Source organism: Homalodisca vitripennis, chromosome X (assembly GCF_021130785.1).
Source record: "Homalodisca vitripennis isolate AUS2020 chromosome X, UT_GWSS_2.1, whole genome shotgun sequence".
In the NCBI taxonomy this organism is placed as follows: Eukaryota; Metazoa; Arthropoda; class Insecta; order Hemiptera; family Cicadellidae; genus Homalodisca; species Homalodisca vitripennis.
In genome coordinates this window covers 28,135,714-28,151,591 of record NC_060215.1, presented here as the reverse complement: position 1 = coordinate 28,151,591, position 15,878 = coordinate 28,135,714, and the positions used below count along the sequence as shown (strand labels likewise).

The following is a 15,878-nucleotide window of genomic DNA, read 5'->3' as shown; positions in this document are numbered from 1 at the left end:
TCATTTCATAACGAATTGTAAGGTACTGTACTTGAACAGTTGAGGTCAATCATTGTGTAATTACATTGAATACTCGATGCAAAGCGGAACGAAATGTACTAGGGTAAAACAATCCGTTCACAGTGCTTGTAGTAGTTAATACCACTTGTACCTCGTAAATAAGTTGTTCTAAATTGTGGAAACAAACTTATGTTTAAGGGTTAACAGGGCTTAATTAATTAAATTATTTGGTAATCTTAGTCATCATAAAAGTCAATAACATTATTTATATATGAACATGAGCTACTAAGGGTAAAATTAAGGAAGATGGTTTAACCACAAACGTAAGTCACAGCCGCACATTATTATTTTTTCATTTCTCACTTTGTATACAAATATATATATATATTTATATAATTCCACAAAAAATATATGTTATATATGAAGATAACGACAGTTGAGATGGTTAACATTATTTCACACTTAAACAACAGGATAGATAAAAAATAATATTTGATAAATACATATTCGACTAGAAACAATGACCTTGTATGGGTTAAGATAATTTACTTATTCTCGATCAACATTTGTAGTTGAAGGACTAAATATCTTGCCAGAGACAGGATAGATTTGGCATTGTGTCTTTCTGCCATTTCTGAAACAAAAAGAAATATTATAACCTTACAAAGTTGCAATGTTTCAACAAGCGTGACCAACATTAAAGGTTTCACTAACTCGTAGCCTAGGATATGCTTATGAAACACTTAGTAATCAAACTCTTGGGAAATAAACAATATTAAGAACAAGTAAATAGAATCAAGCAGCTTAATAAGCAAACAGAATAAGAATTCCTCCAATAGAACAAGACAAAAAGGGTTGTACTGATTGCCGACAGCCATGGGCATCATTGTTCTCAACTTCTAAAAGAAGAATTAGGGGATATATTTTCAGTTTCTTTCATCATCAAGCAAACTGCTCGTTTTGAGGATGTAACTGAAAAACTGCCCTCTAGAAAAAATAAGAGGAAGTTTTTTGTGCCATAAAGTAGAAGAGTATTTAGGAGACTTGTCCTAATTTAGTTCTCTTATTGTGCTCCTTAGGCGTTTCATAGTCTTAAGTAGTCTGTTTAAAATTCTAAAGTTATAATGAGGTAATTTGTTCGGCTTTGTTTGTACATGACTATGTTCTACACAATGTTTTGTCTATGAAAAATAAATTATTTCACTTTGAATTTTTAGCATATTTTGGCTATCTTAGATTTAAAAAATTGCAAGATGGAAAACATTTCCAAACAATAGTCCCATCGATTAAGCGTAAAAAATTCAACATTTTTTTCACGTAACACTAAATCAACCAAGAGTTTATGTTCTTACACAGGATAATCGGGGATTGACTTGTACTTAACGTTTTGAGTCATTATACAACTATACTTATTTTACAAATCGTTTCTGTTGTGATTACGCTGAGAAGAATAATTACCATTAAAAAACTTGATGATGTCAGTGAAGTCCATGCTGTTACTGAGAATGATATCACGGTAGGATTCCACCAGCGCAAGCGCGATGAACAGCATGAAATGGGCAGAGGAGATGTGCTTGGCAGCCCAGATAGTTTCCCACACACTGAACACATCCTCGTATAGTAATTCTGTAACAGACATCAAAACATGTGTATTGATCTGTGTAGAAACACAGATGTTTGGATAGCATTTTGTGGCAGTGAAAGTTAATTGAATTTATCAACTACGAGGGGGTACCCAAAAAAAACCGGAATTATTTTATAAAAATTATATATTATCAAATTTTTTACAATACGACCTTATCTCCTTCAAAATAATCTCCATTACAACTAATACACTTGTCCCAATGGTATTTCCATTGATCAAAACATTTTTTGTAGTCATCTTTAGAAATGGCTGCAAGCTCGAGCTTCGTTTTTTTTCTTAACCTCTTCAACGCTGTCAAATCGTTGACCTTTCAAGCCTCTTTTCATGTGTGGAAATAAAAAAAAAGTCGCATGGAGCGAGGTCAGGCGAGTAAGGTGCGTGGGGCAGCGGAACCATGCCGTTTTTTGGCTAAAAACTGCCTAACTGAGATGGCTGTGTGTGCCGGTGCGTTGTCGTGGTGGAAGAACCAGTCTCCAGTCTGCCACAAATCGGGTCTTTTCTGGCGAACACTGTTGCGCAATCTTCTTAAAATCTCCCAATAAAATGTTTGGTTGACAGTCTGACCTGGAGGAACAAACTCAGAATGAACAATGCCTTTAGCATCAAAAAAGCAAATCAACATGGTTTTGATGTTTGATTTGACTTGCCGACATTTTTTTTGGACGAGGTGAAGATGGCGACTTCCATTGGCTTGACTGTTGCTTCGTTTCTGGGTCATAACCATAGCACCATGACTCATCACCTTTTCCAGAAAATCGGGATCATTTTCGAGATGTTCTTTCAGAAGGCGGCAAGTTTCAACTCGATGTGCCTTTTGATGGTCAGTCAGAAGTCGAGGAACAAATTTGGCAGCAACCCTTTTCAGTCCTAAATCTCCTGTTAAAATTCGCTGACCGAGCTCCAAGTTAACCCACTACTCTCTGATAGTTCCTCAATTGTCTGTCGACGGTCGGTGAGCACAAGTTCACGAATTTTCTCAACATTTTCGTCTGTTTGAGAGGTTGATGGACGTCCAGAACGAGGTTTGTCTTCATTCGACATGTCGCCATTTTTAAATCGAGCGAACCACTCGTAGACCTGAGTTTTCCCCATAGCATCATCTTTGTAAGCTGTATTCAACATTAAAATAGTTTCTGCAGCATTTTTACCAAGTAAAAAACAAAATTTCACAGCTGCACACGTTGTTCACTGAAACTTGCCATGACAAAAAACGAAACAAGAACAAAACAGGGTTAGCGAAAACAGTCACTACGAACGAACGAACAGAATGCACTAGGACAACGGAACTGGGGTCACTGAGCTCGCAATGGGTTGCGCGACACACGCCTAGCGGCAGGAATGTGTACTACACGCTGCCGGCTGCCAGCAATACAATTCCGGTTACTTTTGGGTACCCCCCTTGTATAGTAGAACCTTGATAGCAAAAACAACAGAGATTTTCATTAATCTTCTTGAATTTCTAATAACACCTACAAAAAAAACCTCTAAACACAATGTACTCAGTAACCCAATATAATAATATATCATATCATATATAGAGTTTATCATTTATAGCTCTATAGCACAACTACTGAACTGTTATAACACAAACTCAGCAATTACAAGACAAGTATCCCTTGTCAGTTACCAAAATAATACACAGTTAAAACTAATTACGGCAAATCGGTGCAGTTCATGGTTTTTGATTCCACACACAGCTATGAATTACAGGTACAAGCTTGAGTTTTTGTTGTACAACTTTTTCTGTTGTAAATTTCTTGACTTTGGTGAGCTAATCACCATATATTGATTTGTGCTTGGTTAACCTTATGTATTGTCTTTTCACACCTGAAGAAGAGGTTAGATTTCAATCCTCGAAACTTAGAGTTCTATCCTTGTAATACATAAGGAATAGAGTTCAGAAATGATTTCAAGGCACAAACAATGTTACATTTACTTATTATACAAGTTACCAGGATTAAAATTATACCCAAGGGGATTTTTCTTCTCTTAGGACAAGAAGCTTATACATTGCACTTAGTCCTATAAGAACCTTAGCGCTGCTTCTGGATTGACAGGATATTCAGGATCGGTAAGGTTAGGGGGTATGGGTTGCCTCTTATTGAGATCTATGAGGAAGAATCAGGGCACTAATCTCAAAGTCATGTCCCCCCAGAAAGAAGGGAAGGTCAGCTTTGAACCAGCCTCTCCAGTCAAAGCAGGCAGGGGGTGGCACACCATTGTTGAGGCTAGAAAGAACCTCTGATACTTAGGGAATGAACCCCACCAACTCCAATAGTCATCTCCCGCAGTAGACTAGACCTATCGAATTACCCTTGCACCCAAGAATCTCGACATTTGCGGTCAGTGATGTGTCGCTCCTGGACATCGATAAGGTTACCCAGATTTAAGTGACACATTGGTTTTTTCTGTGCCCACCGTGGGTTCAACTGGAGGGTATAAACCAGCCAGAAGTTATCCCTGGGGTATTAAATATAAAAATGTTAGTTGATGTTTAATACATTCCTAGCTGAATGCATAAATACGGTATCTGGTACTCTCAATGCTACTGCAATCATTATGTATTAGAGAAATTTACCAAAATACGCCATTATTTAATAAGTGGTTTTGAATAAACAGTTCTCAAATGTTTGAGTACTCAATACGATGTGGTGTTGCAGAAAGTAACTAAAACACAGGAGATAACTAGTAAGCATAATAACTTCTCTGGTACGGTTACAACTAGAACCAAAAATAACTAAGTGCTTTATTTAACTCACCTCTTTTGAAGTCTAACAAGAACCAACGATAGCAGAAGTAGAAGTGAGTATAGTCTCCGTTTTGATGCATCAATTCGAACATCTCTGAGTCCATAATTTGTATCAGTGACCTGGAAAAAATTGTGAAGCAACTACTTAAATATCAGTAGCAGAACTTGTACAAGTTACGAGGCATATTCCTAAAGTAAAAACAGTCTTTTTATTTAGACTATTTTGGAGGCCACTGCAGTTGTCTTTTCCTGTGAAAGCAGATCACAATATCCATGACATTCGATTCTTCCACCATTGGTGTAGAATCATCATAAACAAAATGGAGAGGTTTTTAACACATTGTTAAAGACAAAAAGATGTGGATCTATACACCAACAGAATCAAAATAACTTGCAGTTGAATGGAATGTAATTCAACCCTAATTGAAAATTAGTAATGTCTGTACTCAAGTCAAAAAATGATAGCTAAAAATGTTTGAGTGAAAAAGGTGTCATTGTGTTGTGCCATATGAAATTGGTAACACGGGAAACTGTCTCTGATATAATGCTCTGTCACGACAATACGCCCTAAATCCGCTGCCTTAACTAAGAGGATCAGGATATTCATTGGGAACATGTTTACATCCTTCATACAGTCAAGATCTTGCTCCTAATGACTGCTTCCTCTTCTCGCATTTTAAAAGTTGCCTGGTGTACAATAGTTTGAAAAAGATGAACAACTCAAGACTGCTGTTGTCAACTGATTTTCCCACGTGTGTTTTGAAGAATTCGGAGATTTTGTTCTATGTAGACAGTTTAAAGTAGCCGATGTAACATTACAAGCGTTTAGAACTGAATGACGATTAGGTGGAAAAGTAAGGTGAGAATGTAGTAAACTAATTTGGTATTTAAAACTTATTTTTAAAAGCTTACCCTTTTAAATGGCAAAATGACTCTTAAAAGGTATATTACACAAGGAATATACCTTTTATATACTGTATGTAAATAAAAGTAGTAGAATCAAATAAGTGGTTCACAAATAAAGTGATTAATAAATATTTGATAATTTAATTTGTTAATTAATCGTTAGTCCAAAATGTCTCAATTACATTCCTGTTTAAACGAAAAAGAATTGTCATCATAATATTCTGTGTTTGAATACCAGGAAATAATACTGGAGGAAGCGTTTGGATCAGTGAAATTGTTCACAGTCAATGTTTGGATTGGAAAACTGTTTTGTAATAAGTACTATCCCTTAAACTGTTCGCTGTCTTCAACTGCGGACAGTTTACCTCATGTTTGCGAAGTGTGTGTCCATAGCTCCGCCCTTGTGCGGGAAGTTGGCTCCCATTCGCTCCATGAGCAGACAGAAGCACGAGTACGTGATACTCTCGTCGTCAAATATCACGAGCAGAGGTGCCACCAGGTCACACATGCCCTGCATGTACCCCAACTTTAGGTGCTCCCACACATACCTGCCGACATCAAATGTGCATCACTTCCAGCTACTTTAATTTAAACATTTCTTGTCGATCATGCAAAAATTACTTATACTCCATATGTAAGGTATTAAGAATATCTACAACAAATCGTTGTTAGAAACCCGATAAATCTTTCACATACTATATTAAGAGAAATAAAAAAAGTTAACCCACCCAAATGGTTGGGACAGAGTCACTATGGTCTTTGTTTATTTATGTATCAACTAGCAGTTACCCACGGCTTCACACGCATTTTCCTGTTGAAAACTCGGACAATATATTCATGTATTCTTTATCTATGACATAATAAACACTCCTGAGATAATCAATAGTCACTCAAAGCTATTCCAATCTCCTGATCCATTTTAGATTTAAGTTTAAAGAACAGTGTTTTGGAGTCCTGAAGTCGTAAAGTGAAACAGTTTTTATAAGATTCGTATTCCCCCTCCAACATTCCATGACAATTTATTGAAGTGCTCCGACGATTTCAGTAACAATAAGAGTTAGCCTTTTTATCCCAATGACGAAAGTGTATCGTCCAACTAAAAAGTTACTGCGGTCAATATGAGTCTGTTCTGGTAGTATAAATTCACCCCCGGTCTAATCTATTTACAGTTCCACAATTGATTTATGCTGTTGCACTAACCAAAACAATGGTCTCATATGTTGGTTTTGGAATTCAACTTAGATTAAAATTTGGTGATTAAGTGATTTTGATAATTTTACCGATCAATAAATATGTATAAGGGGTATATGCTTCTAGTATAAGGGCAAGAGTGTGTTATCCCCATTTGCTTTTCAATAACTACAGTAAAAATGCCAGACACAATGTTAAAGGAGATAATCAGATTCGATTACTTTATGTGCAAACATTCACAGCTTTATTTATTGAGGTAGTTTTTATAACAGCGTATAAATAGCATTTCCATGGCATTAGATGGATTATTGATCATTGGCGCAATCAAAATTTAAAATTAGATAGTAACTTCATCTGCATTACAACTACTGATCAAGCAGTTTACAGTAATTTAATAGTTACTAAAATTTCAATATAAACAAATGTTTCTGCCTCTTTGATGAACTTCAGCTGAAAGTGTTAACAGCTGAAAGTATCAGTTCACTTTGTATTATGTGTTGTAGCGCAATCTGCCGGATCCAATATAAAACATCAACAACAATTTATAAATAAAATATTAATGAAATAAACTATTTAAATCGGACCAAATCACGAATCTAAACCATTCTCGAATCCCCTTCAACACAGACACAAGATTTCATCACAATCCGTCCAGTCGTTTAGGAGGAGTTCAGTCACATACACACGGACACAAGAAATATATATAAAGATGTAATGATTGAAATGAAATGATTTGAAATGAAATGATTTATTTATTAACCCAATAGAACATTACAATGTTATAAGGCTCGTCAAGAAATAATAACACTAAATACTAAATAACAATTAAAAAAAAATACTAACTACAACACAAGTAACATATAGCTAATTACTAGGTGGTATGATTATTTCACATCTTAATTATTTTCTGGTGAATTCGGACGAAAATCGTCAAAAGTATAAATTTCAGTTTGAAGCATGTATTCTTTAATAGTTTTTTTGAAAGCCTTTAATGTAGGAATCTCTCTCCATGCTAAAGGTAAATTTGTTAAAAAAATGCTGACTATTGTAAGAGAAAGATGTTTTAAAATGGGTTGTTCTGTGTATAGGAACAGGTAGAAAATAACTATTACGTGTTGTGTAGTTATGATGGGAGATAAAGGGATTGGACTGTATTCTTTTATATGTTTGAGTTAAAACTTCATTATGTAAATACTTCCTTACTGTTAAAATTTGAAGATTAAAAAAATGTCCTCTACATGATTGATTAAATTTCAAATTTCCTAGAATTCGGGATTGCTCTCTCTTTTGAGTTTTGAAAACCTGTTCAATAAATGGTGAACTTCCCCAGGAAAACAATTCCATATCTCAACACAGATTCGAAATAGCCAAGATAAATAGTTTTTGCTGTTCTTAAGTCAGTCAAGTCTCTAATTTTACGAATAGCATAACATGCTGAATTTAGTTTCCCATTTAACTGACTGATGTGATTTTCCCATCTAAGATTGTCATCTAAAGTAACACCAAGAAATTTTACAATTTTTTGTAGAAGTAAGTTTACTTTGGTAAAAAGTTATTTCAAGTTGTTCTCTAAAGTTTCTAATAAAGTGAAAATTAAGTATGGATGTTTTGGAAATATTTAAGGATAGTTTGTTAGCTTTAAGCCAGTTTAAAAATCAAACTAATGTTATCATATAATTTTTGAGATAGTTCAGTTTTATTGTCAGATTTAATCAAACTAGTGGTGTCATCAGCAAAGAGAGAATTAATTTGTCACATAAATTGAACTGCTTGGGTAAGTCGTTTATAAAAAATTAAAAATATATATTGGACCTAAAACTGACCCTTGGGGTACGCCTGCCTCCAAATAGCGGGCAGGAGATAGATATTTATGGACAGAACCAGCACTGTTTTGAACTATCTCTACAACCTGGCTGCGATCCCTCAGAAAGCTACTAAACCAATTGAGAGCAACTCCTCTGATGCCATAATACTCCAATTTATTTAACAAAATTTCATGGTCTACACAATCAAAAGCCTTCTGGAGGTCACAGAACAGGCCACAGGTTCGACTGTCCCTGGTCCAAGGCAGTTAGCACATAATCAGTTAAAACTTATGATAGCATCTGAAGTTGACAAATTAGATTGAAAAACCAAATTGATTTTTTATTTATTATTGAGAATGATTTTTAAAAAATTTTTTCAAGCCGTAATTTTACAATAGTTTCTAATAATTTTGAAAAAACTGAAAGAACTGAAATAGGTCTGTAATTTTCTGCAAGATTTGAATTATTGTTTTTTTAAAATATTGGAGTTACTCTGGCTACCTTGAGACATTCAGGGGAAGGACTCCGTGAGTCAGGGAGCTATTCACCAAAGAGCAAAAGAGGTTTTGACAGGATGTGGATGTGTTCCTTCAATATCCTTGGAGGTATTCCATCCAGGCCTGGTGACTTACTTGATTTAAATTTACTTATAACTTCAATTTATCTCTTTTTTCACAAACAGGATAGAGATAAAATGAACCATTAACAAATGGATTTGGCAAAAAATTTTGTGGATCGTAATGCCTTGAATTCAGCAAGTCAAGTTGGTTTGAGATAATATGAGGTACACTTGTGAAGTGCCTGTTTAAATGCTATTGCAACATCCATTGGCTCAGTAATATCTTGTCCATTAACAATTAGATTAATGTTTTTTACAGAAGCGAATGATTTAGTCTCTGAATTAATGATATTCCAGGTTGTTCTTGGAATATTTTTAGAGGATTGTATTTTATTTACTAGGGGTTCTCTTTTTGCGTAAAGGGACTATTTTCTTATGATGTTTAAGGTAAAGTTTTTATATTCTTTCCAGCTATTTTCTGTGTTTATTGACTTGGCTCTGGCAAACAGCTCCCTTGACAGGACAGCACTTGCCCTAACCACATCAGTTACCCAGGAATATGGACTTGACTTAAGTTTTGTTATTGTTTTTAATGGGAATGCTAATTCATAATATAATATCAGCTTATCAAACAAATTTTGAGAAATTTGCATCAACCGATTCACCAGAAATCACATCAAACCAGTCCTCCTTTTGCAGAAAGTCATGAAACATTCTATGACCCTGCTCAGAAAATATCCTATGTGTAATTATTTTACTATTTTCATTTTTTAGTAAAAAATTATTGACATTTATTTTCAAAATTTGAGAAAAAATTATGATCTGAAAAGCCAGAGTGAAGGTTAAGACTTGATAGCAGATTCTGAGGTATGTTACTAACAATATTATCTAAACAAGATTCAACATTTTTGGTAAACTCTAGTAGGTTCATTTATAAATATCTAAAATTTTAACATTTTAAAATATTCTTAAAAGCTAAAGACTCTGAGTTATGGTTTAATAAATTTAATGTTAAAAATCACCTAAGACAACTAAGTACTTTTTCTCTTTCAAAGCTAATTCAAATAACAATTGCAACTTGGAAATGAATATATGAATAGTCGGAGTCTGGTGTTCTGTAACAATCTAACAGTTAAAATATTTAATTTTATTAGAATTTAGTTGAAATTAACTCTATAGAGGAACATTCAAAAACAAAGTCTTCACTAAATTTACAAAATATCATTACGTTCAATAAAATTGTATATGATTTTTTACAAGAAGACAAGAACCTCCCCGTGTCAAACTAATTCTACAATAAATTGAGGCTACAACGTAATTTTTTATCTGAAAATATTTTAAGTTTTTTGCTGACAACCAATGTTCACTTATAGCAATTATATCTACATTTACATCATGACTCAGATACTCCAGCTGTATAACTTTATTTAGGATACTTTGAGCATTTTGGTGTAATAAGGTTAAGGTTTTTATATTATTAATATTTGTTTTTTGTGAATCTATACGGTTCTTACAGGTTAAAGAAGTTATTGTTTTTGTGAATGTGATATACAGGCTAGGTTACTGTTAATATTTTCTTGCGCTGGATGTTTTTTGGTTTATTTATGCATTTTGCAGAGTTCTCATTAGGTGTTGATGCATGGATGTTATGTAGAATAATGTCAGCTGATGGATCGTTAGTTGCCACATGAAGTGTGAGGGGTTTATTGATTAAAAAAGTGGGAGTTGTTTTCTCCGGTGTGAAGGAGCTTGCTTTTACTACTTGTTTGTCCTGGTGTATGGATGTCTTTTTGTACAATTGTTGGGTTTTTTTCACCTTTAAAGACTGATGAATTAGTTCGGCTAAAAAAATGTTTACCTGATTTATTTAAGTGTAGTCCAAATTTAGTATAATGTGTAAGATGTAGTGAACTCGTGTCAATAAAATTACATAATTTTACATTACTAGCAGCCTCCTCAATCTTTACATTTACTTTTCTTATACTCTCATTGAGAGCAAGGCTGATCTAATCTATGAGGGGATACCGATTATTGACATGTTAGTGTTGAGAGTTATATTAGAAAATGTATTAAAAATTAAAATTAAAATTAACTACACTAGCACTAGTGGAGTCTGTGATGTTGTTTGTCCCAGCGAGTAAGATAGCATGATCATTAAAGGTAAAACTCCTAGTCAAGTCCTGCAGGTTGTTGGCTACGTAGTTAAAAGGGGCTCCGAACTGCTGACTACCGTTACCTCGTAACCGCTGCCTAGTTTGGCTTCGAGAATCGGTGCAAGGGTCCCGGCCATGACTGTCCGCAGCAAGCAAAATTTTCCTCTTTGTTATTTTTTCTTTGGCTGGATTACTCTGCTGTGTTTTTCTAGTCCGGTGTGATCTTTGTTTTGTTTTTAGATCTACTGGAGTTTTAAAGGTAAAAGGTTCCGATCACACTACAAACTTCCTCTGGATCATCAATGCGACCCTCAAGCACTTGAAAAGAGTTTCTCAATGGCAGTGTAAATGTTTTAAGTTTTTTTGTCTTTATCAAAGTTTTCTTTTTCATTTTTTCAGGCAAACATGTTGGAGATTGTGAGTAGGAGAAACTGCTGGTATTTTTATTTAATAATTTCATTATGTCTTCTTCTTTTTGGAGGACTAACATTTCTAGGTTATTGTTATGAATCTTGAGTTGTTTTATTTCTTCATTGGCTGCTATTAAGTCTTTATTTAAGGTGTCTACAACTAAGTTAAGAGTTTCAAGTGTTTCTCTAGTAGTTTTATTTATAAATTCACTATCTTCATCATCATTACCTTCATCAGATTTAGTTTCCAATACTTTGGATATACCACAGATATCAGATAGATTGTTATTTTTTATTATTGGTGCACATATAACAGCTCCAGTTTGATTTGGATTCTGCAATAATTTTTAAAATTGAGAGTAATTTATGTCTGTACATTGCAAGTGATACCAACTGTAGACACTGAACCAGAACATTGTATAGATGGTTTTGATTTTAATAGTTTTTTTTGAACAGTTTCCACAAATTATAATTATAAGACTTCTGCTTTCTTTTCATTTTTTGATTTTTTTTTTTTTTTAAATTATAAAATAGGCCTACGAATGAAATATATAGTAAAATATGGAAGAATTTGTAAAAGAGAATGAAAAAAATATATTAATATTTCAATTAAGAGAGGATAATTTAACTAAATTGTGACATAAAAAAGTATAAAGTTAAGATGTAGTTTTGAACCTGGAACCTTCAGATTCAAAGTCTGTCACACAACCCATTGAGCCATCCAACAGATATGAAAATATAAGTCAAACTAGACAATGATAGTTTATTGTAGATGAAGGTAGATTAGGTTGTCAGAGATAAGTCAGTCACTGTCCAAAGGTCAGCTATCCTTGATAAGAAGAGTAGACCTTCCTTATCTATGTATAATTTAATTATGCCAGATCCAACAAAGTTATTAAAAAATGTTTTGGAAATTTTCACACTTATAATAAATATAGTGATAACTTACTACCATTTATCTATAGCACTTAAAAAACTACACAATTTTATATAAAAAATTTATTTTAAAAAAATCACTTTGAAACCACTTAAATAGAGAACTTTTGTGGAGCTAAATAACTGGTGTCCTGCCTCTGCAAGTGTGATTAGTTTGTGTCAAACAATTTATTATAATTATTGTAATTGAAATTCTAAATAAGGGTATTAAAATAGGGCTGATTTTATTCCAAAATAGTGGGATATAGGGGTCTAATACAAGAAAAAACTACTTGTAAAAAATACTCACCCAGAATTAAAATTTATAGTTGTAAAATGTTTTTTTCCCCAAGGACTATTTACACTTCACAATTACTAAACTCTACTTTCCTCAGCAAAGGTTTGTATAGAAATAAGCAATAATTGCACAGGCATGGTTGGACTAAAGGCAGTGTACTCACGTGCACATGACGTTGCGTAACTTCTCCAAGTTGTCCACTGTGAAGTACCAGTAGTTACGGTCGCAGCGTTGCACATCCTTGTCTATTCTGTGCAGGTTCAGACCAAACGTCTCCAGCAAGTCTTTCTGCCAACAACCAAAAGTGTGAAAACAGGAATGATAAGTATAAAAGTAATTAAAGAATTACAGAATTAAAGTGGTTAATGATCAAACAGCATAAAAACAAAATACATATGAATACGTACTTATACGTAACTAGATCTCTGAGATTAGAAAGGCCATCTGTAAACATCTTAATTATTTAAATTAGGTATTTCCTGATTTCCAAAGAGTTCTCCGAGAGTTTTTGGTAGGCTATGGGACTCCCTCTGCCAGTTAACTCTGAAACTGGCAAAATCTTGTAACATAGTGTTCCAGTTGCAGTGATGAAAGTTTCTGAGTTGGATAAAGTGCTCAATATCAGGCTTCAAATGTATTATGTTTTAATATTATTCCATCTAAAATAGAATCATACAGTGTTGTTTTTAGTAATAATAGAAAAAGAAACTTTCTATTTACATAAGATAGTAAATTATTATTTTAGATTTCCATTACAGTAAATATTCAGGCAGTTCACTCAGCTGTTGCCATTTCCCTAATATTTATTTATTTGTGTGGGTTTTTATTTGGATATCTTGCAAATTATTTACAATAATAAAGTTTTTAGTGAGTAATACAACACACACAACCATTCAAGTGATCCTTAATGATGTCTAGCTAAATACATAAAGGTTTGAGATTCATTACTAATAAAAATATTGAAAAAATTAAAAAGAGTTTTAGGATGCATATTAAGTAGATATTTACAATGAGACAGCTCGTACAAATCTACAACCAAAAGTAAAGACCTAAAAGTGTTTGGAGTTTAACATTTTTTTAAGGGAATAAAATCAAGATGGCCGCCAGCACAGCCAGTTCTAAAGCGCTTTTCAAAACTGCTTTTATGTGGGTACAAACATTTCTATACACACAGGATTCCTTTGCACCTAGTTACCTCAGTCCTATTATTCAAGTGTGACTGACTAAAGACATAAATGAAGGTAATGTGGGTTCTCCATAAATCCAACTTATGAATGGAGCAATGGAGTTTTTATACTAGGAGGTATTTTGATAACATGCCCCGGATTGCCAACAGGCTACTACTCAGTGAATCAGTACAGGTCAACAGCCTTGGACACAGTCTTTTTTGTGTTTTCTGTATAGCTGTTAGTTCATCTGAATATATACTGTAGAAGTAGGAGGAAGCGGAAGTAAAAGTTTCCTTACATAAACCCTTCAGGCTACTGATCCATGCATCCCATAGAGGCTTAATTTGAAGTAGTAAATGACTTTCACCTGCGGATCTTAAACGTTTTACTGATGACTAAAGGTGACATGTTGAGAACTGGTGATCCATAAGTGTTTTTGTTTTTTTTATCACTGCCATTATGGAGTAATCTTGTGAGAATCTTTGTCTCCAGTACAGGAACAGAACAATACAAATTTTAATTTATGGTTAGGCAGCTTTGAAGGCATTTAGTTTACAACTTGAAACTTGTCTGAGATTGTTATTATTTTTACCATATCATTAACATAATTTAATTTTTTTCTTTTTTTTAATTTCTTAATTTCTTGTTGTCACAGGTTAAGTATACGAAAGGGCCATAATATATGCCCTTAACTTTACCGGTTTGAACAAAAATTTTTTTCATTTTCATTTCAATATATTGACGTGACAACGTCTTAAATTAGGTTGCGGCTCGGAGTCACTCATGAAAAAGTGTAACGCCCGGTAACGTTACGATGCCCGTCCAGTGGGTCCGCCACACGGGATCCGCACGGGATAAAGCAGATAACTGTGGGTCCGCCGCACGGGATAAAGCAGATAACTATGTTTATTCGTGAAAATGTGGAGTGCTTAGATTCGTCATTTACAACAACTACAACAATAAAGGTAAATAATTGTACACTGATATTTCATTATCGTAAACTATGATTGATTGATTAATTGTTAGATTGACACAAAAGTTGAGAAACTGAGTTTATAGGTTATGTCATACTATTGACAAATGTTGATAGTGTTAAGTAAATTATTAGTTTAAATCACTCTGCAATCAATCGTAATTCAGTCGATTGAGAAGAAACAGCGCGTATTGCTAGTCAAACATTTAAAATAACAAATTATAACCTCTAACCTGTCATAACAGTGCGACCAAACAAACGAACTAAACCGACCAATCACCACGCGCGGAGTTAGAATTTAACTGTGTTTAGCAAGAATTTCAAATTCCAATTTTAGTAAATGTTTTATTCAACTTTACCATTTACAATAACAAATTTTCATTAATTTCAAATTATGTACAATGTTTTAGTAAACAAAATATATTTCTATAGTTAAAATTTGTGCAATTCTTATTTTCATTCAATTCCTTGTTCCTATTGTGCAATTTAATAATATTCATATCAATAAATATTCTACCGAGAAAAAGACGTTGTCACGTAAAATCTTCGCCCGTAAAACCGACTTTACAGGCAACCATAATTTTTTTTATATCCTATTCTTTCCAATGAGATGGTCATGGGAAATAAAAGGGCAGTTGCCTTAGTGAATTTAGGCTCATTATCAAACATGACAGGAAACCAATCAATCATTCTAAGGAACCGCCAGGCGTGTAGAAATATTTCAAACTCGAACTATTTCGGACGCATGTCCAACACACAAGGAAATGTAGAATGTTTGTGGGCTTAAGGATGAGTAAGCTTGTTCTTCATTGCCCGTCCTGTAGGATGGCAACTAATCTCTGAACAAAGCAGATTTTTAAGGACCTAATCACAGGCTTTTGGTATCAGAGAAAATATATTCAAAATATAATCCACACTGTAGGCTATTCAATCAGCAAAAACAAAAATTCAAAAAATTTGTCTTTAGACTGTCCTGTGTTCACTTGGGATTGTTTTGCTATATTCAGCAATTCGGACGAGGATTGTCGGTTTCTTTAGAAGACCTGATTGGTGTTTACAGAATTTTGTGGGACTTCTAAAATTGTAAGCTTGAAGGGCTTCATTT

At 33.8% G+C, this 15,878-nt stretch overlaps 1 protein-coding gene across 3 annotated transcripts in view; it reads right to left on the bottom strand.

Annotated features, from left to right (window-relative positions):
- Positions 1-246: 246 nt before the first annotated feature.
- Positions 247-15,878, bottom strand: part of LOC124368843 (small G protein signaling modulator 2-like) — a 94,616-nt gene continuing 78,984 nt past the window's right edge. For all 3 annotated transcript variants that reach the window (XM_046826275.1, XM_046826276.1, XM_046826277.1), the window contains 5 exons: positions 12,795-12,919; positions 5,666-5,848; positions 4,405-4,514; positions 1,459-1,626; positions 247-634 (listed from right to left, as the gene is read on the bottom strand). In XM_046826275.1, the coding sequence (XP_046682231.1) occupies positions 546-634; positions 1,459-1,626; positions 4,405-4,514; positions 5,666-5,848; positions 12,795-12,919 (675 nt within the window). In that variant the 3' untranslated portion in view covers positions 247-545. The remainder of the gene's footprint in view (positions 635-1,458; positions 1,627-4,404; positions 4,515-5,665; positions 5,849-12,794; positions 12,920-15,878) is intronic.